Source organism: Pogona vitticeps, chromosome 6 (genome assembly GCF_051106095.1).
Source record: "Pogona vitticeps strain Pit_001003342236 chromosome 6, PviZW2.1, whole genome shotgun sequence".
NCBI classification, from domain to species: domain Eukaryota; kingdom Metazoa; phylum Chordata; class Lepidosauria; order Squamata; family Agamidae; genus Pogona; species Pogona vitticeps.
This window is the reverse complement of record NC_135788.1, coordinates 23,173,613-23,198,350: the sequence shown is the minus strand read 5'-3', so window position 1 is coordinate 23,198,350 and position 24,738 is coordinate 23,173,613. Positions and strand designations below refer to the sequence as shown.

Here is a 24,738-nt window from a genome sequence, read left to right as displayed (position 1 = left end):
TTAAAATCAATAGACATTTGTTAACCCAATTCCCCCTAGTTCCATTTTTTCCATTTTTAAATCATGGAACTTATAGTTCCTCTGACTACTTAAACTACATTTAATTACGTTTTGTAACCTTCATCTGAGGGACATGGTGGCACTGAAGCTTAAACTGCAGAAGCCTCTGTGCTGCAAGGTCAGAAGACCAGCAGTCGTAAGATCGAATCCACGTGATGGAGTGTGTCTAAGTTGCACTGGCCATGTGACCACGGAAACTGTCTACGGACAAACACTGGCTGTATGGCTTGGAAACGGGGATGAGCACCGCGCCCTAGAGTCGGACACAACAGGACTAAATGTCAAGGGGAACCTTTACCTTAACCTTCATTTGCCTAGAAAATAATTGAAAATGCAACAATTATCCTGCTGTTCAGAGAGTAAAGTATTTACCTTGATCTATAGTCTGAATTCATTTGTTAAGCATTTCAGTATTCATAGGACAAACCATGTTCTAATATCAAAACAAGAGAGGTAGACTGGGGCAGACCTAGAGAACGTGCCTTGACTGAACTACAGATTCCAGCTGTGTTTACTCATTTGTATATCCATGATGAATGATCCAGCTGATTTCATCAAAATACTGTTATTAACAGGTATAATAAAATCACCAATAAAGAAATTAATTAGGGCATGTATAAATAAGTATAACTGCAATGAAACATTATCCTGTAAAATGATTTCCGTTTGAATTCCTGATTCATTTACTCCGTCTTGCCTCTGCTAGCCCAAACCAGTGTGATGGCAGAAACATAGCTGTTTTCTTCCTTTCTGATAAATGTTATCTGTATTCCGATTATGAAAGTCAGTGCAGTATAGTGGACAGTGTTGGACTAGGAGACCTGGGTTCAAATCCTTGCTCAGCCACATCAACTTACTTAGTGGGGGCAACAACGAACCACTCCTTCAACATTTCACATACCTCAAAAATCCTATTAGGGTCAACGCAAGCCAAAAGCAACTTGATGTCACATAATAACAATATCCTGATTATGTACTTACTAAAGTGTCACGAATTTTGCACATTGTGCATATGTGAACTGCACCTAAAAATGTAGGAAAGTCAAATAAAAGTGCTATCTCATATAGGTATACACATCTGTGAAAAGAGACTGGCTGTAGCTTCTTTTGTGAAATACTGGTTTGGATCCTATAGGTGGTTTCCTAAAAGTATTTACCTAAAAGCAAGTATTACTCAGCTAAGCCGGGTTTATTTCTGTATAGTAGACGTGTGAGCATGTAGTAAAAGGCTTCAATCCTAGTCATACTTAGTGAGGCATAAAGTCTGTTGAATATACAGTAGTGGAATTTACTTAAGACTACATACGCATAGGAGTTAAGTGTAAGTTACTTGCACATAGGGCACTAATTTTAATGGGACCTCAGTAAAATCAGTTACACACATGTATCTGGGAGTAAGTCCCACTGAACTCAATGAGATGTAGTTCTGAGTAGATATTATGTTCCTCTAAATCTGATCTGCTATGTTTACTGGCACAAAGCCAAGTTTAATCTGCAGTTCTGTGCATACATACCTAGTGTTAAATTATATTTAAATCAAAGGAGCTGATTTCTGAACTGCTATGTATAAGATTGCCCTGTTACTGCTACAGTACTTAATTCTCACAGGGTATAGAATGACGGTCCCCCTGCATTCCAGAGGGCATCTGATGATAATTAGCCCCTAATGAAGATCCACTATATTTGGCAAATCTATTTTTAAAAACCATTAATGCCTATCTCACATGCCATTGCTAATCACCTTCAGGCTTACCTATAATACATTTAAAGTAAATAAGAGGTGAACAGTAATCAGATATTTCATGCATGCTGGATGAGATGCTCCAAAAATAACTTGATGTTTCTGGCCAAAAGTTTCCAAGAAAATAATGAGCAAAGACAGATATACGGTATGTGCTGTAAGTCTAATATTAAATCAGAACTGCAAAGTTTACTATTATTGTTGCTGCCATTTTTTTATTGTTGTTAAACCATTTATTTATTGTATTATTGTATTACTGATGTCAAACAACTGTTCTTTTCAAAATGCATTTTAGCATTACTGGAGTTTGCAGAATACTCCTGTATTATAGTAACTCAATTATATGAAAATTTATTAATATACTCAAAAATATCTCTGTGCCACAGTACTAATTATCATATGCAAAAGAAATGGCTCTATTTCTTATTAACTCTTACAACATGAATGATTCTGAAGTTCCTTACTTTAGAGTATTTCCATTGATTTTAATGAAGTTATTTCAGACTTGTAGGCTTGAGAATTGCTGCCCAAACTGAGTATAGCATAACAATAATGCTGGATGTAATGTAATTTCAGGCTTTTAATTATCTTATGTTTAATTCATTTAGCCAAGTTGATATGATGAATAAACTAGGAGTATGTTTGAGTAGAAATGAACTACATGGACCTTCTGGTGTGAGATCCTTAGCAAAATGCACTTTTTTAAACAAGAAAGGTGTCCTCAGATGTTTGTATATATTAATGTCCTGAAATATAAGTTTACCATCCAAACACAACAAGTAGAGCACCCACTGATGGCAATCTAGGTGTTCCTCCTGAAGATATGTCAAGGTGTGTACATGCTGTGATCATTTATGTCAGAAGAATAAAACCTGTATCTGGATCATGTACAGTACAATGTTATATTTATCAGACTTGTTGGCTGAAATTCTGTTGCTTAGTATAGTAAGTCACACTAGAGTAGGTATTTACATTTTTATTTGCTCTATGTATGCTCTGATTCAGAGATAAATCTGTGCTACAGCAGCAAATATAAATTTCATTTTTAAAAAAGGTGTCTCACATCCTCTGGAACAGGCTATAGAATGAGAGTCATATGGCCCCTTCGTAGGCCCTGGCACATTTGAAGGGGGCCATAGACCGGCTACAATTCTTCACTCACCACCTTATAAGGTTCATTATGTGACGTATACAGTTCTGATTCAATCTATATTTCTTTCTCTTCATATTTATGGCTATGGCCAAAGAAAATGTTGAGGATGGTGCAAGGAATGGGGAAAGTGCCTTCACTCCTATCAGAATGTGGAGGAGGGTTTTCCCCCCCTTTCATTCAAAACAATTAGGGTTGAGATGTGCAATCTTTGGATATCTAGAAGCTGCCCACCCTGCTCTCCTTCACCAGATATCTTTCTCTTCTTTCAGGTTCCAGTGAAATTCCACCCTTCCAACATCCAGAGAAAGAGCCGGTCCCAATCTGCTGTAGAGTAACAGTTTTCTAAGTGGGTTTTCAACGTCCTGAGGTCACCGTCAAATACAATTCATTTATTCAGTTCATTAAAGGATCTGCTTTTTAGCTGTGACATCTCTAAGACCCATACAGCTGGGCAAGATGCTTTGCATTTTATGCAAATCAGACCAACTATATTAGCATACATAATTTGTATAATTGCCAGCAAAAGTGTCACTGTCACTTCTACCACATGTAGGAGTCAACAACAGAAAGGGCAATTGAAGGGCATCTCAGACAGCTGTTTTTTGTTGTTGTCAGAGAGAGATACAGACATTCCTGGTTTTTCTCATCCACCTCCACACTGCAAAAACCCCAACACTTAACTCCTTTGTGTCACACCAAGTAAGTAAAACTGCATGCTGCATTTTTAGAAATGCTGCAGACATCAGCCATCAGGTAGAATTGGTTTCTCTCATTCCTAGTTCAGAGATGGGGGAAACACGGCTCCTTAAGATGTGGTGGGCTACAAACCTCACTAGTTCATAGCCAGCTTAGCCAGTGATGAGAAAATGCTACAAGTTACAGTTCAGCATTGTGTGGAAGGAAGACCTCTTGTTCCAGTTACCATAGTCTTCTATTCTCTCATCATCCTTCCTAAAGTGTTTCCCTGGGGGACAAGAGGATAGAAAGCCAAATTACTTTACAGTTGGTACTGTCTGATCAGAAAAGGGTACCAGAAGGGAGAGTCATTGCTTGCTCAGGACAGAGTATCAGGATGGTACCTGATACATGCTTGGACCAGGAATTAAGTCCCACCAGGATCTGTGTAATGTCCTAGCACAAAATGTGACAGGATTGCTGCCACCTCTTTAAACTATTATAAACTGGATTCAAGGCAAAAAAAAAAAATCTTTCTGGACACAGACCTCTTTGTGATGGTCTAAGGACATATACTTTGAACTTACATTGAACTTCCTTCTAAATTGAACTGTGTTTAGGATAAGTATGATTGGCAAGCCTAATCCACTATTACAAAATACTAAAATATTTTATTTTACTTTATTTTAGGTTATTGCATGGCATGGCATTTTTATGCCACCTTTCTCCTGGGGAAATCTATTACTTCATGAGCACTGATTATGAAATAGAACTCCAGCCAAAATAATCTGTGTGTTGTTGTTGTTGTTGTTGTTGTTGTTACTGCTGCTGCTGTTGCTGTTGTTACGGTATTAATGAATGTACAGGTTGCTCACACATGGTGGGAAGGGGAAAAAAGCACACAAGCAGAATCGGAAGTGCTGTAACAGCAGCTCCAAGACATTATGAGTGCTTTTGTTCCTGTTATGTGCCATCATGTAGCCTCTGACTTATGGCAATCCTATGAATGAGAAATCTCAAAAATGTTCTGTTCTCCACAGCTCTGCTCATCTCTTGTAAATTCAAGTCTGCGTTTCATTTAGGGAGTCAGTCCATCTTGTATTTGGTCTTCCTACGAGATGACCTCTTGATGGAGGCTGACAAGGGCAAAATGTCCTTGGTGGTTCTCCTCGACCTCTCAGTGGCCTTTGATACCGTTGACCACGGTATTCTCCTGGGGAGGTTTTTGGGGTTGGGGATCGGTGGTCAGGCTTTGGCCTGGCTCCAATCCTTCCTGGAGGACTGTCCTCAGAGCGTTCAGCTTGGGGAGATGTTTTCCGCTCCTTGGACTCTCAATTGTGGAGTCCCGCAGGGGTCAATCATCTCCCCAATGCTATTTAATATCTATATGAGGCTGCTGGGGGAGGTCATCAGGCATTTTGGAGCTCTGTGTCACCAATACGTGGATGACACTCAGCTCTATCTCTCCTTCCATCCTTCTGCAGTGGATGCTGCCCCATCCCTTAAGCGCTGCCTGGATGCAGTGCTGGGATGGATGAGGAACAGGCTGAGGCTGAACCCAGACAAGATGGAAATCCTGCAGGTGGGGGCCCTTCGTGTCTGTCTGGGTGCCTCCCTATCTTTTGGGGGGCACTCTTTCCATGAAGGATAAGGTTCATAGCTTGGGCGTGCTTTTGGACCCATCTCTATCAGTGTCATCACAGATAGTGTCTGTAGTCCGATCTGCTTATTTCCACCTAAAGCAGATCACCAAGCTGCATCCCTACCTTGACACCGGGGCCCTCACCACTCTGGTCCATGCGCTGGTAGTCTCGAGATTAGACTACTGTAATGCCCTCTATGTGGGGCTGCCCTTGGGACTGCTAAGGAGACTACAACAGGTCCAGAACGCAGTGGCCAGACTTCTGAGTGAGCTTAGAAAATACCAACATATCTCCCCTACCCTGACCACCTTACACTGGCTACTTGTTCACTTCCGTACCAGTTTCAAGGTGATGCCTATAAGGCCCTAAATGGTTTGGGACCTTGATATCTGTCTGAGTGTCTTCTTCCAGTTAGGTCTGCCCGTCCTATAAGATCATCACAGGCAAGTTCTGACCCTGAGGGAGGCCCGGAAAACAACTTGAAATCGAACCTTCTCGGTGGTAGTACCACAATTATGGAACTCTCTTCTGCCTAAAGTCCACCTGGCCCCTTCGCTGGGCACATTAAAAAAAAAAAACTAAATACCTGGCTATTTAGACAGGCCTTTCCTGAACAAACTATACTCTGACACAATAGTGTCCAATAATATAACTTCTATCATACTGCCGTGCTCATGTTCTATGTTTTAATTTTTCTATGCTTTTAATTGCATTTATTGTATTGTATTATAATTTTACCCTCACTTCATGATTTTTTATTATCACACCTATGTATTAATGTTGCTATTTGCTTTTTTGTTACTCTGCTGTTTTTTGTTATCTGTTTTTTGTTAAACCGCCCAGAGTGGCCTTGGCTGCCAGATGGGCGGTATATAAATCAAATACAGTGGTGCCTCGCTAGACGATGATAATCCGTTCCACTGAAATCGCGGTTTAGCGAAATCATTGTCTAGCAAAAAGCATTTCCCCATTGGAATGCATTGAAACCTATTTAATGTGTTCTAATGGGGAAGAATCGTTGTTGTCCAGCGAAGATCGGCCATAGGAAAGCCACTTTGAGAACTACGGATCAGCTGTTTAAATAGCTGTCTTGCAAAGGTTAGGTCCCGAAAACACCCGTTTTGTGAGCGCGGAGGGAGCTATCAAAATCATCATCTAGCAAAAATCAGTTTGCAAAGCAGGGACCAAACATTGTCCAGCGAAATTCCCCCAAAGGAATCACTGTTTTGCGAATCGCTATAGCGATTGCAAAAAGTCAATGTCTAGCGAACAAACTGTCATGCGGGGTAACTGTCTAGCGAGGCACCACTGAAAATAAATAAGTAAATAACATTCCTCATTCCCTGCTGCCTTCCAACTTTCCAGCCTGATCATCCTTTCCAGGGAACCCTGCCTTCTCCAAAGTAGGACAGCCCCACTTTCAACATTTTTGCCTCCAGTGATAGTTTGGCCTTCATTTGTTCTAAGATCTACTCGTTCATCTTTCTGGCAGTCCAGGATATCCACAAAGCTCTCCTCCAGCACCAGATTTCAGATGAATCATTTTTCCCTACCAGCTTTCTTTATTGTCCAACTTTCACATCCATGCATGGTGATTGAGAATATAAGTGTATGGATGATCACCATGTGATTGTCTCCTTACACTCGAATATTTGTGATTGTCTCCATGTGATTATCTCCCTACACTCGAATATTTTTTCTAATTCCTTCATTACTGCCCTTCCTAATCTCAGTCTTCTTATGATTAATTGGCTTTAGTCTCCATTTGGATTGATGACTGAACCAAGGTACTGAAATTCTCTATTTCAATTTCTTATTATCAACACTAAAGTTCTTCTGTAGTCATGATTCTTGTCTTCTTAATGTAGAAATGCAGTCTTGCTCTGGTACTTTCTTCTTTCACTTTCACTAAAAGTCATTTCAAATCACTGCTGCTTTATGCCATTAAGATGTCATCTGCGTATCTAAAATTATTGATCTTTCTTCCAATTTTCACTCCTCCTTCATCTGAATCTAGTGTGGCTTTCTGTATAATGTGTTCTGTGTAGAGATTGAATATATATGGGATAAAATGCACCCTTGTCTGACACTATCTATCTATCTATCTATCTGTCTATCTGTCTATCTGTCTATCTGTCTATCTATCTATCTATCTATCTATCTATCTATCTATCTATCTATCTATCTATCTATCTATCTATCTATCTATCTATCTATCTATCTATCTGTCTGTCTGTCTGTCTGTCTGTCTGTCTGTCTGTCTGTCTGTCCCCTGCCTTTCTCCTTTAAAAGGATCCAAGGCAGCTTACGTGATTAAAATACAGTATTTAAAGCTAAAAAGGGTCAAACAAATACTATACCAAAAAACGTAAGGAACACTAAAACACATTCAGAACAGTAAGGCACAACAATCCCTTTAAAAACCCTTCTAAGGGAAACAGTTACTAAAGGAAAGCTTGCCTGAAGAGAAGGGTCTTTTCCTATATGAAACAGTTTTGTTTCTCCATATTCTGTTGTAATGCTAGCTTTTTGGCCACAATACAAGTTGCACATCAGGACAATCAAGTGCTGAGGCACCCCCAATTCCTTCAGAACAACCCATAGTTTCTCAAGATTAACACAGTCAAAGGCTTTGCCGGAGTCTAAAAATCAAAGACTGATCTTCTGAAACTAGAACCCCAAATCACTTTGATGGAGTAACTTCTTCACAACTTTTCCACTCATAGCCACACTTTGACTGTTCATTTCTAGCAGTCACTTCCCACATACAAAGACAACTTTGCTTTTGTAGCAGACTGGCCTTCTTCCTGCACAAAAACAGACCATTACAACTCATATTATAAGCTGAATTTTTATACAAAGCCCTACGAACACTACAGGGAGACAAGCATAATAAGACCAACAACATAATGTATTACACACATTTTGTTTTTGAGAGAGCTCTGAAAATGTTACAGTGTGTATGAGAGGCAAAGGTCTGCATTTTCTAAGAATCCCATTTTTACAGGCCCTTGACCTATTTCCTAAATCTGTTGCAATGAAAAGAAACATGCAGGGCAGTGAAAAGTACACTGCAATTTAAACATGTCCCTATACTTTAAAGATAACAGTTCTATTCTTGGTTATAAAGTTTGCAATATCGGTATCTTTCACTGTTCAGATATAAAATGTAATGTCGTACAATTCCCTCTCCCCCACCCCATGGAAAAAAGAAAAAGAACATTCTGTTTACTACATACTTAGTTTCCAAAAAGGCAGAGATAACAAAGATGAACTGGACAGCTCTGTTCCAGATAGTCTAGTTTGTCTTAAAGGGGAGAAGGGTCTTATTTCTTTGTTGTTTCTTGGACATATAGTTGGCCATTTCTTTGTGGTTGTTAGACTCTTTTGTCTAAAGGGGATACATAATCAAGCAACCTTACAAATGTCACATTCCTAAAAGAAGCTTTTAATATTATACAGTCCCAAGAGTGGCTGGATATTAAAGCCAACTTGTTCTCCCCACCCAGCATTCTGCTATTATAACATCTGAAATTTCTATTAATTGTAAAATGAAGACTATTTTGTCCCTTCTAATTAAAGTTTACATATAGAATCACCTTGATGAGGGATAACAACAGGACATCATTGCTTGAGAATGATAATTCTCAGAATCTGGAAGTTGGAAACTAGCATTTCCAAGTTCTGATTAGATCACATTTTCCCCCTGAATTCTGGCCTTACCTTTGTTACCATCTTTGTTACCATGACCATAGGAAGAAGCTTGGGGCTGAAAGACCAAGGGCAGGTATTGATAATAAACAGATGATTTGGGTCATCATTATGCTGTCACATTGCATGGTTCATGGAAGCAGTTCATGATCCATATGTCACTGCCTCTCATGTTTTCCCTTCTGTTCTTCCATATTTTTCTTTACCAACAAAAAACAAAACCTGAAGATAAAATGGAACAGCTACACTATAAACTGCCTTTTGACTCACAGAAGTAGGAGCCACCCTTCTAGAAGTACCAAGGGCAACTGCAAGTGAGCATCATAGGATGGATACAGGCATAAATGACTGGGCTAGTAGTTTCTTGGTCCTCATATTTCTGTTCTCTAAAAATGTTATGAAAAGGAGCAGGGGACCCAGCTGAATGAGCTGAGAACCATGGCATGATGGGAAGTGCCAAAAACAAAAAAAACTAGCATCTTCTGTATTCAGTCTTTTTAACCATGTATGCCAGATTCTGGATCCAAGGTGCCTTGTAAGGCTGCATGTTTTTTTTAATGCTTATAGGACAGAAAAATTATGTGACAGTTTGCCTAGTAAAAGAATTTGTACTCAGATATTTTTAACTGATAGAGTGCTGAATGTGGGCTCTTAACCAGCTGGATGCCATTAGTTCTTCCTTATTGGGTTTTTAAAAATATTTATTTGTGTTAATGTTTGAATTATAGCATTGTAATTTTGTTTGTTTACTTTTAGCCAGGCTAAAAGTTATTTTTACTGGAAATGCAAGACAAAAATGAAACAGTTTAAAGCCATTTCCCCCCATCCTTGGATTCATACTTGTCTAATGAGATTACACTGGTCCCATGATATGCACTCAAAGCCAACCCAATATATTTTGTTGCTTGAAGCAGAAAAGCAAATGGCAGCCCCATGTGCTCAAATGAAGGTGTGCTGAAACCAAAGTCAAGCAAGATAAATTCTTATTCCTATAAGAGGCAGAAATTTTCATAAGGAGTTATCCCCATCCCTGGCTATAAAAATATTATCATAACAAAGTAAATAACAAGTGTTTGATATTTTATGACACCTTCCTTTATCTTCCTAAACTAATCCTGCAAACACTCAAATATTAAAGTTTATAAAGTTTTATAAATTTCAACCATTGTGAATTTCAGCTGTCCATGGGTAGTGGGCATAGGGAGTTGTTACTATAACAGAAGACTCGGCAAGTTATCTCCTCATATCACGTATCGGCTCTTTTGACACGAACACAAACATTCATTTTTCAAATGTTATCATCTCTGAAGAAAATATTCATACCTTATCTCTTCTTACATGTATAAAAAGGTAAAGGTAAAGGTTCCCCTTGACAATTTTTGTCCAGTCGTGTCCGACTCTATACTTTAGATTAAATTAACAAAAAATCAAAATGTCATTGGTTTATTAATTAGCAAACATTATCTTGATATTACAGTAAAATATTGCACAGTAGAACCAACTCTGATGAAATATATATATATCGCTATCTTGTTACTCTTGTTCAATAAGTCATTCCTACCAGTATCACCAGCTATGTAACTACAGCCAGTTGGATTAGGAGATGATGACTACCACAAGCAGCCATACCAGTGCACCAGATAACAGATAAGTAAAGCCTTTTCCAATAAATATGGCAAACAATGATGTAAACTTCAGATTCCAGTTCAGCAGTGCTGGACACAGACAAGCACATAGGACTGTCCATTGTGCTATATTAAGAAAACTTTAAAAGATTGTCCCATGTAGCTTGAGTGGCTTTGAATGTATCATTTTTGATGCAACTAATGTAATGCAGAAAGCATAAATTACCCTTTTAAAAAAATTAAAAGGGTAATTTTGGCATTTTCATTCATTTTAACAGCTCACAGACATTCTAAATTTTTATTTTAATGTCACTTGTGTAAATGCCTATTGCTTTCCTTACATTGACTGCTTGTAATTGTCTAACAAAACAGAATCAACTCTTATCTTTCCTCTCAGTAGTTTCATCTTGCAAAGGGAAAAAAATATTTACCTGACCCATAAAAGGGTGAGATATTTTGAAGAGCTCTCAACTAGAGAAGAGACTGAGAATTAAAACTAGTTTTTGCACAAAATTAAACAAAACTGTGCAAGTATTGCTTTTTCCACAAATCAACCATTTAATGCAAATAAAAGAATGGACAAATAACAGATTGGGCAAAAATATGATGGCTGCTGGCTTACTATGTAGTCTTTTGAGGATTAGAAAGAAGCCTAAGTGGAGTGTCTGCCTCTCTTCTAACAATCAGTCTGTACTCACTGTGTCCATCTTCCTCAAAAGGAAAGGATAATAGCCTTGTACAGCCAATTAGAACATTTTAGAGAGGCCCTGATGAGAAAAAGCAGCACTCCTCTCACACTCTTTCCTGGAGATGATGGGACTTTAAAGTTCCTCTTAAATCTTGTGTCTTACCAAGGTGCTTCATCAAATTGATCCAACCTAAATCACTGAGAATGAAGATTCTTTTTCCTGAGTAAGCCAAAACTAATCTAAGGCATATACCTAAAAATCTAAGACTACAAAGATATGCTAATGTTTCAATTCTGTACTCATTTATCTGTGAATGTAAGTCCCTTGGGTCAAATTACTTTATAGTACAGCGTGGGAGAGTTGGGTTTGTTTGTTTTTAAAGTGATGTTCCCCCAAATCCCCAAGGTACATCAGCAATGGCCATTTACCTGATGGTTTCAGAGAGTTGTAATCCAAAAATAAGCTTTGCTTTTCAGTAGATATGGATGGTGTTGTTGGACTGTAATTCCTATCCACACCTACTGAAGTTTCTTCTAAAAAGGTTCATTATATTAAAGAGAGGTTATTTAGAGATAAACTTGTATTAGACTTTGCAGTGAGACTGCCACAGTGTTTGCAAAGTAACCCTCCCATCTGTTTGCAGTATAATTCTCTCATGCATTTTAACCCCCTTCCCACCAATATCTAGCTCCTTCCCCACAGATAGCAATGTTCTACCTGGTAGATAACAAGAGTGGGTAAAATGGGACAATGCAGAATCTAGTACTAATGTTGTGTATGTCGACCACAGGTTTTCTGAATAGACATCACATTACAAAGCCCACGGCAAAGACTCGGGCGTTTTCAAGCAAATTTATTGTAATAAGAAACTATTCACAGTAAATATTGTCATGTTGAGCCCAAGAATCAGACATAGCACAGACAGCCTCAAAATGTTCTAGAGAGCAGATTACATGCACAGTTCTGGATTTCTTAATTGGTGGTAGGTCCTGATATTTTTAGAACATTATCTTGGTACAACATGTACTATTATACAGTGGTGCCCTGCATAGCGAGGTTAATCCGTTCCGGATTAACCCTCGCTATGCGGAATCGTCGCTAAACGGGTAGGGAAAACGTATTGAAATGCATTAAACTTAGTTTAATGCGTTCCAATACCTTGCTTACTTACCCGTTCAGCGAGGATTCCCCTTGCCGGCAGCCATTTTCGCGCCCTCGCTAAGCGAGGGCAGGGTGTGAAAACGGCTGCCGGCAGCCATTTCCGGGCTTCCGGCGGCCATTTTGGAGCCGCCGAACAGCTGTTTGGCGGCTCCAAAATGGCCGCCGCAATACCCGATCTTCGCAATGCGGGTTTTCCCCATTGCGAAGATCGGGTATGTTTCTGTATAGCGATCCCGTAAAAGGGATCGCTATACGGAAACATTGCTATACGGTGCACTCGCTAAGCGAGGCACCACTGTATTAATGTCGATGTCATATTAAACAAGACTAAATCATTTCTAAAACAAAAAAGTATTAAAATTATATTAATTGTAAAAGAAATACAACAGAAAAAAAGGAGATTTTAAATTCATGAATATAAATAGTCTACATTTCAAAGATCATTTTAAAAGGAAAATTTACAAGAGGTAGAGCAGTCAGAGAACAGACAAATGCAAATGCAACAAAATGCTGTGAGGAAAAAATGGTTTTCATATGTCGGGGACAATGGTGACACTCTATGATGCGTTTCTCACATGAACCAGATGAGATGGAAGATGAGGGCTTAACAAACATCTTTAGAAGCATTTTTCATCAAAAGCCAACCCACAGAAGAAAGATCGGACATCTTTCAAAGAAATAAAATGAATGGAAAAAAATCTTTACACCTTAAAAAGCTTTCTCTTATTTGTCATTATGTAAAGAAAGCTTTACAGCCTATTTATCTCTGAGATTAGGGGAAAAGTGAATTAGAAGAGATGTCACTGATCAATGGTCATGGAAGTAGTCTTATTCCAAATAAAACTATTCATTTTCATAATGCCATATATCCCTTTGATGTCTGTGGGATAACGTCAGATTCCATTTATTTACACACTGCATTTTGTAAGTTATTGTTGTTTCTGTTTTTCCCAAGTGCTGTAATGACACCAGGATATGTTAGCTGACCAAATAAAGCAAGGCATTAAACCATACTTTAACATATAGTTGAAGTACTTCTATATAGTGTAAGTATATCCACCAATAGAAAGCTCTTTCTGGTTTTCCGACAGACATTAAGCAGGCTATCCTGAGAAAATAAGGAAAGGAAATGAGTTTAACTGCAAGCAGAATGTTACCCAGGGAGTCTGAACCCACTGGGTCTACTTCACATATTGCAAGACAACACATGGGTACAAACAACATCCTTAGTATTTGTGATTCCTTTTGTATTTGTTTTTTGCATGAGTCGTAAGTACTGTAATCAGTTCTAACTGAAAAGGAAGTACACTTGATCTCGCCCTGGTGCTTCAAAAATGTTTAATGTATTTTCTTAATAGTTGTCATTGATTGATGGATGGGTTGATTGATGTGACTTTTACGGCACTTTTCTCACAGCAAAGGGACTCACAGCAGCTTGCAGATAATTTAAATAAACAAAAATTAAAGCAAAATTAAGCATTAAAAGAATGTTAAAACATGGAAATATTAAAGTTGTCATCTAAAAACAGCTTTTGTAAAGTTATTAAAACACATTGAAACACATTAAAAAGGGTATAATGACAGCATGTATAGGGCATCTAGCTATGTTAAAATTAAATATTAAAACCCTGTCTGAACAGGAATGTTATTAACTGTCACCAAAAGTAGAGGAGAAAGGGAGCCAGCCTAGACTCAGAGAGGAAGGTGTCCCATAACCTACAGGTAAGCCACTGAGAAGGTTCTGTCTTGGGTCCCTATTAAATGGACCTGTAAAAGTGATGGTTCTGAGGTTCCCAGATGACCTTAAGGTCCAAGAACATATGATCCATCAGATAGCATGGGCCCAAGCCATATACAGCTTTATAGGTCATCAACAACACTCAGAACTGGGCTTTGAAATGGACTGGTAGCTAGAGAAGCTGTAGGGGAGTTGTAAGCCCTTGCATCCAGCACCAGTTAACAGTCTAAGTGCAGCATCATGCACCAGTTGAAGTTTCCAGACTGTCTTCAAAGGCAGCCCCACACAGAGTGTATTACAGTAACACAAACAGGAAGCTATTAAGGTATGTGCCACTGTAGCCAAATCACATGACTCACAGGACAGGCACAGCTGGTGAAGTTGCTTAAAATGTGCAAATACATTCCTGTCCAGATCTGAGACCTAAGCTTCCAGTCTGAAAGATGCGTTAAGGAGTACTCCTTGGGAACCCCATCCGGCACTTAGAATTTGCATTAAGAATGCCTTGGCCCACGTGCTTCCATTTTGGAATCTGACTGCCTCATCAATCATTATCTAAACTACTGATATTACAGTATTTGTTAAACATATCCATCTTTGGAGCTGCAGTCCAATAAAAGATGTAGAGTCAGATATATGGTCTTCAACTTGAAGAAGACCACTTTGCATGCGACAAGTTAAGCCCATTAAAACATCCGGCATCAAATCTGTAACCAACTCCCATTAAGTTTAACTGATCCTTTATCGGGCATTTTAGTGCAGAAATCACTGTGCTCCCCATTTAGGCAAATGTGTCTTTGATATGGAATACAATAAATAATTCACACTTGCTAAATAATCATTTGGGAAAGTGGGTGGCAAGTATTATATTCTGTTCAATTTTGAGGTAGCTCTGGGAAAGCAGGATGTACGTTCCACCTTGGGTATATAAATTACCAGTTTAGTTTTTCCCTACCTGCAGAAATATGAAGTAATTTTTAATAAATATAACTAAAACTGACTTTGTTTTATGTCTGAGCCGAAAAGCCTCAAGCAGCCCAGCAGCATTTGATCAAAAACAGCTAAGAAGAAAAGGGAGCCATCTGCTGAGTCATCAGCACCATTGCAGGGCTCAAATCCAGTCCAGTTTAGCTTCTACAATACAATGGGCCAAGTATGGTACTGCATACTAGTATTTTATATATCAGATATAGATAAAAGAGAGAGAAAAGACATTAGCAGTTCCAAGCAATTCAGCCATCCATGTGATAGATCTATAGCCAGAGGTATTCCTCACAGGACCTCTACAAATCTCTGGTAAATGCTAGATTTTTGCATAGGGATCACATTACATCTAGCAAAGCAACACCCTGGATTCTCAAAAAAGATGTGTTACCCCATAAATAAATTGGAAGGATGAAATGAAACATCTGAAAGGCACATCTTCAACAAACTATTTCTTCTCAGGAATCTGACTCCCTGCGTAAAGCCGAGTATTCCTCATTGTCTCCCTTTAATTATCAACCCAATAATCTTTCGTTTTGTGCTAGTCTTGAATTTAGCTTCTCAGTCCTCTTTGACAATTTTGTTGAAGCAAGCAGTATGCCAGACACTTCATTTCAGCCAGGAATTCCCAAACAGTGTGCCAAGAAGGGCACAGACCACTGATTAGGCAACAACCTTCATTCGAAGTCACAATGATTTTGTTGTTGTTATGAATGAGCTCTTGAAAGAAATTGTCATCATGGGTTTAGTGACATGCAAGACAGTACTGCAGTAAGGCCATGGACTAGAATGGATCCACAGGGAAGCAAGAAGGAAAATGGTGTGAACACCATGACCTAGTAGGGTGTGAGGCAGCTGGGAATACTAAGCTTGAAGAACAAATGATTAAGAGGCAATATGGCAGCTACCTTCAAATATATCAAGGACTGTCACAGAATGATGGTAAAGCAAATTTATTTCCCTTTGTCCCATAGGGCAGGACCGAAATTCAACACATTCAAATTGCAAGAAAAGAGCTTCAACATAGCATTAAGAACCTCCTTCATATTGTACAAGCTGTTTACCTATAGAACGGACAATCTCAAAAGTTAGCACAGCTTGGATGCTCTCCTGTTGACTGTTTTTGTTTTTAATGGGTTGATTAAATTACTGTAAGAACAAAGGATTTCTGCAGTAAGTTAATATATAAATGATATTATATGAGTCATAGTACCTAGAAGGTGAAAAAAATGGGGAATATGGGAGAAGGAGACAGTATAACTATTGTCTCCTAACACATACGATATAGCAATAATTTTCCTATAATCAGCAGGCCTGGACAATATTACTACTGAAGAAGTCCCTTACAACTTTCCGTCCATGATTCTGAGTTTAATGAGAGAGAGCAAGTCATAAACCAGCTGCTGAACCCTTATATCACTTATTTGCCTCCTTTCAATAAGGTCATGCTAGAGAAACAGGTAATATTGCCCTGACAGTATTGGTGGACTGATAAATTCCTGATTATTTGCCATTAGAAGGCGTTGCATGTTGAACACCTGATTTAGGCTTCTTCCATTTTTTAGACAATAGGATCAGAAATGGGCCTTGCCTATAAAGACAGGGATTGCAGTTCTGTAAAGGTAGAATGATTTTTATTCTGTCACACTCTTAGTAAATGGTTTTTACCGTTAAGTATAAAAAGTGCCTGAAATTTTTAATTCAGGAGAAATTTAAGTCAGGAGAAAAACATGGCTTAAGTTACCTTCTGATCTCAAGACATGAAACAACTGAGTTTGGGATTTATGTTGGATGAATTTCAGGCTTGTATAGTGTCATATTTCAATCCATAACAATGCCTCCTTTTAGTAATTTGTTGACATTTCAAATAGAACCTGTTTTACTAGTGTTCCAAGTTGTGTATGCCTGTGTTTTTATTTTATTTTAAATTTACTTTGTAATTTCTTCTTTATGGAGTCAAGTTGGGTGTTCCATTACCTAGTCGCATCCTCTTAAATCACCTCCCTTAATTCATTCACATACAAACCATGCTATGTGGTTTCTCAGCCTTCTCAGCTGCACTAGATGCTGTTCCAAGTCCTCCATGCAGAGCACGATACCATAGTCTCTCGAGATTGAATGATGCCTATGCTAACAAACCATGCTAAAAATTACTGGTGACACTGCCTTTTCACATTCAGCTATAATGAATATGCAGTGGCCAAAATCCCATTCTTAGTATAGTAAAAAGCACTACCATAGGCCCACTAAATCAGCAGTTTGGTGAGTCCTCTGTAAGTTTCTTTGATTCTAAAAGGCCTATCCTAACTTCAATTTACTTTAGTACAGTTAGTCACAATTAGTCAATACTCATTTCAACCAATGGGATTTATGAAGGAGTTGGCTCACTAAATCCTCATTGATTCAATAGGCCTACTCTAGTGTAATTTACTATACTAAGCAACAGGACTTTGGCCACAGAGAGAGAGAAAGTCTGCTCTCACGATGCCACTGTTCCCATCTGTATTTTTTCGCCATGTATAAACACCTAATTAGACAAATTCCTAAAGAACAAGTCTGTCTATTGGTATTAATTATGTAGACTCCATGAGACACAGCATACCTCTCAATACTAGTTGATAAGGAATGTAAGGTATAATGCCCTGATTATGGGTGGACTTCTCATGGGAATATGTTTGATCCTTATGGGAAGAGAATGCTGGAGTAGACAGGTTTTTGATGGACATAGGCAGGGCTTATAGTTTTGTGTTATTTGGGCAGATGGCAGCTCAGGCCGTTCTTTGTGATTCCTTACATACACCATTTGTATTAGGAGAGGATTGCCTAAAGTGATGGAAAATCTACTATCTCTTGAAGGACTCTATTCCACTTTGAAACATCTCTTATCATTAAATTCTTCCTAACATTTACTTGAAACCTACTTTCTTGCAGGTTCCATTCATTATGTCCAAACCCAGAGATAATATTGTGAATTGTAACTATGATCAGCTGAAAACAAGCCAGTGTCATCCATAGGTTAACTTTGGATCTCGTCAGCACCTTGATGAGACACATCCATGAAGCAATTAAGATGGAATTTAAATGTCTCATATAAATGAATACAGCTATAGCTTACAAATATAATTAAATAAACATAAACAAAATGCAAGGGTGCTAGCCACTTCCCATAGCCTTCCTACACCCGCATTTGCATCTACTTTCTATGCACCCCCATAACTTTTCTAGCTCATCTACCAAATCATGTTGTTTTCGGAATCATGAGGAGCTGGATTTACTCAAGCATGGTAAATCTTAAGAACAAAAGTATGTTTGTGTAAATACTGCTCATTGCCCCCCAAACTGTCACTATGTAAAGTACACACCGCTCTTTTTCTTTTTATAAACTGTTACAGAAAATGCCCACCCTAAGGATTTAGACCATTATTATTACAGTACAGGATACAGACATTGACACAGAAACATAGTGACACACAAATATCCATTTGGGTAAATCTTTCTTCACACATCCATGAAATTTCATAAAGGTGTTTAAAATATTCACTACTGTTGAAAGCACAGCCATAAGCCTTCTAACATTTCATGGTCTGTTAATACAGAACACTTTAAATATAGAAAGGTACACATTATACATTAAAAAGTGCACAGAGCCATGCATGAGGCAGCCTGTGTTGTATAACTGTAGGAGTCTTTAGGCCACCATACTCACCGCCCTAATAATACTCACCTGGTAGTAATCCGCGCTACAAATGATAGGACTTATTTCTGAGTAGGCACATTTGTAAGGATTGCAGTGCTAATGATGGGACTACTAAAATGGAACATGTAGGATTCTATGGATATCTAGAGACCATCCCAAGTGAGATTTTAAAAAATTATCATTAGTCCCTTCCCTACTAAAACATAAAGCACTGAATTTATAAATAAATATGTTTGTCAAGCCTTACCACTCCTCCCATCCACCCAAGATAAATAAAGATTTTCCAAAATGAGTTTGAACTGAGAGAACCAGAACAACGAGAATGAGGAAAGAATCCAGTCTATTAGTCTATTCAAAAGATCTATATGTGTAAGTCTGGTGCACTGTAACGTGAACAACAGCATGGCCATTCATATTTTCTGTGGGAAGCAAGGATAAAGAATATGCACACATGCAATATGGTTGGAGGCACACTTTCAGATCAATCTGACGTTTTAAATTTCTTGACTTTAGAATGCAAGTCATCTCCACAGGGTTTTTTCCCCCATCCCTTCAAAAGCCTGAATAGCTTTCAAATATCTTTAAAATCAGGTTTCATATCTTAAAAATGAGAGAGACAGAAATTTCCTCAAAAGTTATTCTGGTTGAAATCTCAAAATGGCCTTCATACGTTTTAAGCTTTGCGGATATTAAAAATAGATTGACTGGGTGTTACGTGTTTCAAAACTAGATGCAGACATCCTTGTACAATTATCACTGCAAAGTGGCAACCAGTGCTGATGCCACAATGTTATGCCTTCTGCTCAGGTGAAGATGCCACTAAATTAGATGAGATCTGCTCTCAGGGAAATATATGGACCTGTAGTCCCAGCACATAATTGGCCTGTTCTTGGAAGGACCTGAGAGCCAAACTACAAATCCTTTTAATACTGGCTATACATTTAATATGCATGTTTGTGCAGGTATGTGCTGTCAAGCTGCATTGAATATAAGTCCATCATTATAGGGTTTTCAAAGTATGTGACAGAATTCAGGAGTGGTTTTACCACTGGCCCCCCCACCTGTGAGTTTCCACTGCTTGGCCTATATATGAACCCAGGTCTCCTGAGTCCTGGTTCATCACATTAAACTACACTGGTGCTCAATATGATGCTAGCTAGTTTTTAAATACCATCTAGGGATGAAGGAATGGGACCTCAGTTTGCAAAGAACCTTAAAAAAGAAACAACTAAAAAAAAAGTTAATCCATACTATCATATACCTACTGTCTAGGATAGCCTCCCCTAAACTAGTGCCCTGCATATGTGTTGAAATATAGTATATATCACGTCCAGCAAGTGTGCTAGCTAGGAATGATGGGACAGCCATCATAAATGGATTTATGATTGAGAAGCATGACTGGCGTGGAATATGAGAATAGCATGGCTGAAGAGAGAACTGGACCATAAAGACGGCTGACCGCCAAAGAATTGATGCTTCTGAATTGTGGTGCTGGAGGAGACTCTTGAGAGTCCCCTGGACTGCAAGGAGAACAAACCCACTCATTCTGAAGGAAATTAATCCTGAGTGCTCACTGGAAGGACAGATCCTGAAGCTGAGGCTCCAATACTTTGGCGATCTCATGAGAAGACTCCCTGGAAAAGACCCTGATGTTAGGAAAGACTGAACGCAAGAGGAGAAGAGGATGACAGAGTACGAGATGGTTGGACAGTGTCACCAAAGCTATCCACATGAATTTGACCCAATTCTGGGAGGCAGTGGAAGACAGGAGGGCCTGGCATGCTCTGGTCCATGGGGTCACGAAGAGTCAGACATGACTTAATGACTAAACAACAAGCCTGAAGAAGTTCCTTCTCTGGATAAAGTGTCCAAGTTGTATCTTAAAAAAATAAATCTAGTTAAGCTGTATTCACTGTCATAATTACAGAATTATAATTCAAATAAATCTAAGCAATATTCACCATTTCTTTATTTTTCCCCCTCCCTTCTAATCTGTTTACCTGTTCCACCTTCTCAGCTGATTTGGGACTATGTTTCCAAATAAATATACAGGAAAATTAAACTATCATCATCACACACAAAAATTATACCTTATCATTCTGCTATATTCTGAGATATGTATTGTATGTTTCATTTGCACATATGTACTCAGCTGCAGTATTGAAGTCGTGAAATACAATCTTTTCATGAAATACAAGTGTGTTTCATGGAAACCATATGGATTTTTAAGCTGCTGGAAAAGAGTCTTTTGACATTTAGGTGATCTAAATGTGCTACCAACTTGCTACCAAATCCTTGTACAGTTTTCAAGCTATGCAAGATGTTCAAAGGATGGTTTACCACTGCCAGCCTGCAGTAAGTTTCCATGGCCAACCCAAGATCATGGCCAACCCATGTATCCAGAGTCCTAGTATGATACTCTATCCAATATACCACACTGGGTCTTTAAGTGGTCCATAAGTGTCCTTAAATAAATGAAACGTTTAAATAACTGTGTGCTGACAAAGCTGTATTTCCTGGGCTTCAAGAAACAACAGTGCCCAGGGTCCCACAAACAAAATGAAAGTTTTCAGAGGAAAGAAATTGTAATATAAATTTATAAGATGGAACAGGTCTTAAAAGGCAATACAGTAAGGTCACTGAATGTTTCTCCATTTCTGGTACTGACAGGACCTTAATACAATAATCATGATGCTTAATACCACAAAGTAGAGGCCATAGTTTTGCAGATAGGTAAAGAAGCTACAGTAGAATAAGTATGTAGCACACATCAGAGTGCTCCCATTCAAAAATTTACCCCTAACTTCAGTCTCATTCTATTGATTTCCCATGATGTTTCTTCATCTTTCAGTCCCTTCCATCATATCCCAATAAGGATCTCTCAATGGTTTTTCAGCACACCTTTTCTAGAACTTAGGCTGTTTTTTTCACACCATTTCCTGCTATTGAATTAGCATTGCCTTCAGTTTGCTATTCCGCCTTCCCCCCACCCCATTCTTCTCTTTGTACTCTGTCATTACAACTGTGCCTAACTTAACTTTGCCACTTATTGAAGTTTATTCACTCTTTGAACTTGGGATTCTCAGCAACACATGCACTCCCACTATTGTTTTCTCAAACAACCTCTCCAACAGGTTCAAAATGGTATGATGCATTTTTAAAGTTGCAGCTTACAAAACAGGGGTCATGTCAATCAGAAATGTTGGAGCCAGGCACTCCCTTGCTTGTATGGGCCACCTTTTGTGCAACCCCAAAGTGCTCCCAACTTAAGAAGACCACGTCACTTCGATAATGGTACAAGAATTGTCCCCACAGTGTATCATCCAACTCTCATATCAGTACTGTAAAACTTGAAAACTTTAACCTTCACATTGAACATGATCCTGTGTTTTGTTATTTCACACCAAATAATATCTTGGTCTTCATTGGGATGCAGGAGCCTTTTCAGCGACTCACACTTTATTCTAATTGAACTTTCTAGTTCTATTTTCTGAACTGTCTCAACTGCTGTCATGTGTTGGGTACCTTTAACTGACAAGTGTTCTGTGTTATGTTGTAGCTATTCTGTTATGGATATTAATTCTGTGCACACTTACTTGGGAGTAAGTTCCGGTGGACCTGCATTACCTTAGCACACCAGGCATTGCACTGATGCTCTCAAAGACCCAGTTTGGCATGGACTGCACATCTTAAACCACCACATCTTAACTCTGGGGTGGGGGGAGTGAAGGGATTTGTGGGCGGGGGGAGAGCTTCAGGAAAGTAATATGGAGAAATGTATCAGAGACAGAACAAAAACAATTAAGAAACCAGAGAAAATATGGCAAATACATCAAACTGATTCCCTGCTGCAATATATTTAAGAGTTTTCCCATATTGCATGCGTGATTAAAATCAAATACTGGTGCTGAAAGAGTTTGAAGGCTTCTTCCCTGTTTACTGGTGTTTATTGTTACATTCCACACTCTTCTTTCAAACATTCTCCTACTTCCACTGGATACTGTCACTTTTCTCTGCTCTTACATGCTGCTTAACTGCCCCCTCTTTCCTTTGGTTGTTTTGCCCTTATGCATGGCTTTCATCAGGTCACTTCCCTATCCGTCCCACTCTTGCCTTTTCAGTGGTCCTTCTCAAGGTTTTCCATGGCTCACTCAACTTTCTGATGCTCATTTCATGTCAGTGTGTTTCAAAACTCTTTCTACCCGCTTGACTGTAGCTATAGATCAAAGTCACTTTAACTTGTCCACATGACAGAAGCAAAATCCGTGCCTCAAGCCAGGGCCAGGGTGTCAAACACAAACCTCCTCGCCTGACACCATCCTAGTCTAGCCATCAAGGTAACAAACCCCGCTCCCCTCCAGCATTTCTCTCTCTCGTCTATTTAGCATCAGTAAATCGAGAAAAGGGAAGTAGAAACTTTGCCAAACACCAAAGAAGCTTTTCAAAACACATACACACATACACACACACACACACACACACACACACACACACACGAATGAACCAAAGACAGAAGGCAACAGTCAGGTCAGAACACAAGACGTAGCAAGAAATGAAAAGTCAAAGAGAGGAGTAGCGCTCTCCCCCCCCTCCGCAAACCTCCCCCCCCCCCGTCTGCATTCCCCTCGGAGGCAGAGATGCCAGCAGAGTCTAATGCTTAGGCATGCACGCTGATCTGCTATCTACGGATCTGTGCCGCCCGGCCTATGGGGACCGACTGAGTAGGCTGACTGAGTAGGCAGGTAGGTGTCATTTACCGGGGAGGCAGAGCCGTTCTTGCAGAGCGGTCCCCTGAAGATCCCTTTAATGCCACGGTAGTGCCCGTTGCTGAGATGCCTGGAGCTGATCACCAAGTAGCACGCCATGCGGGTCCGGGCTGGTTGGAGAACGGGGCAATGGGTCAGCGCGCAAGAAGACCCTGGCTCCTGAGCAAGAGGGTGGGTAGGTGGGAAGAGCGAGCGGGGGCTTCGCCACCGTCACGCAGCAGCAGCAGCAGCAGTAGTCACAAGAAGCAGAGTCGCCAAGAAGCGCTTGCTCTTCTCCGCCCGGCTGGAGCAGACGCCTGGAAGGAAGGAGCCACTAGTGTCCCCTTTTACCCACCCACTCCCTGTCTCTCCCTCTCCCTCTCGAGGCTCTCCCTCTCTCCCTCTCTCTCTCATCCAGCAGCACCTTCCTTGCTGCTGCCCGCAGCAGGATGGAGTACTGACGAAAGCAACGCCAGCAGCCCGAGCGCACTGGAGGAAGCCGGGGAGCCAGTCCACATGCTGTACCGCTGCTGCTGAGGGCGAGCTCCGCCAAAAGAAGAGGCGAAGAGAGCGGGCGGGCGGGCGCGCAACTTGGCAAGGAGGGGAGGTACCGCAGCCGGGCTCCCTCGCTCTCCACAGCGCTCACTACTACCCCCGCCCCGCCAGACCACCTCCGCTCCCTTTTCTCCTCAGAATAGGTCCGAAGGAGGGACAAACATCCACAGGGGGAGGTTTCGGCTGGAGGCGACTCCTCAGAGCTGTCCCTCGTTGCGCGCCGGGTGGAGCAACAGCAGCCGAAGAGAGCGAGCCAGCGAGCGCTGGGAAGAGTCTTTTGGCCCTCGGCACCCAAAGTCCTCTCTCTTTCCCCCCCGCCCCCCCAGCTCCTCCCGCGCTAGTTGCTGCAGGCCACGTCTCCGTCAGGCTGCGCTTCCCTCTCGCCCTCACCTTAAAGGGCGCGGGCTAGCGGGGAGGTGGGGTTGGGGGCGGCCGGCGAGGGCGCGCGCCCACGCGGCTCTACGTGCCCACTCTCGCCAAATCCCCAAATGGCGGCCCCAAGAAGAATTTGGAAAGGGGGCAGCAGCAGCAGGTGTAGGGGGCCAGGCCAGTTTTCATGCC

At 40.1% G+C, this 24,738-nt stretch overlaps 1 protein-coding gene across 1 annotated transcript in view; it reads right to left on the bottom strand.

Annotated features, from left to right (window-relative positions):
- The window catches only part of ZNF804B (zinc finger protein 804B), a 235,386-nt gene extending 211,401 nt beyond the window's left edge, over nucleotides 1-23,985 (bottom strand). Inside the window, exon 1 of the mRNA XM_020785121.3 lies at nucleotides 23,635-23,985. Coding sequence (XP_020640780.3) covers nucleotides 23,635-23,742 — 108 coding nt within the window. The 5' untranslated portion in view covers nucleotides 23,743-23,985. The remainder of the gene's footprint in view (nucleotides 1-23,634) is intronic.
- Nucleotides 23,986-24,738: the final 753 nt, after the last annotated feature.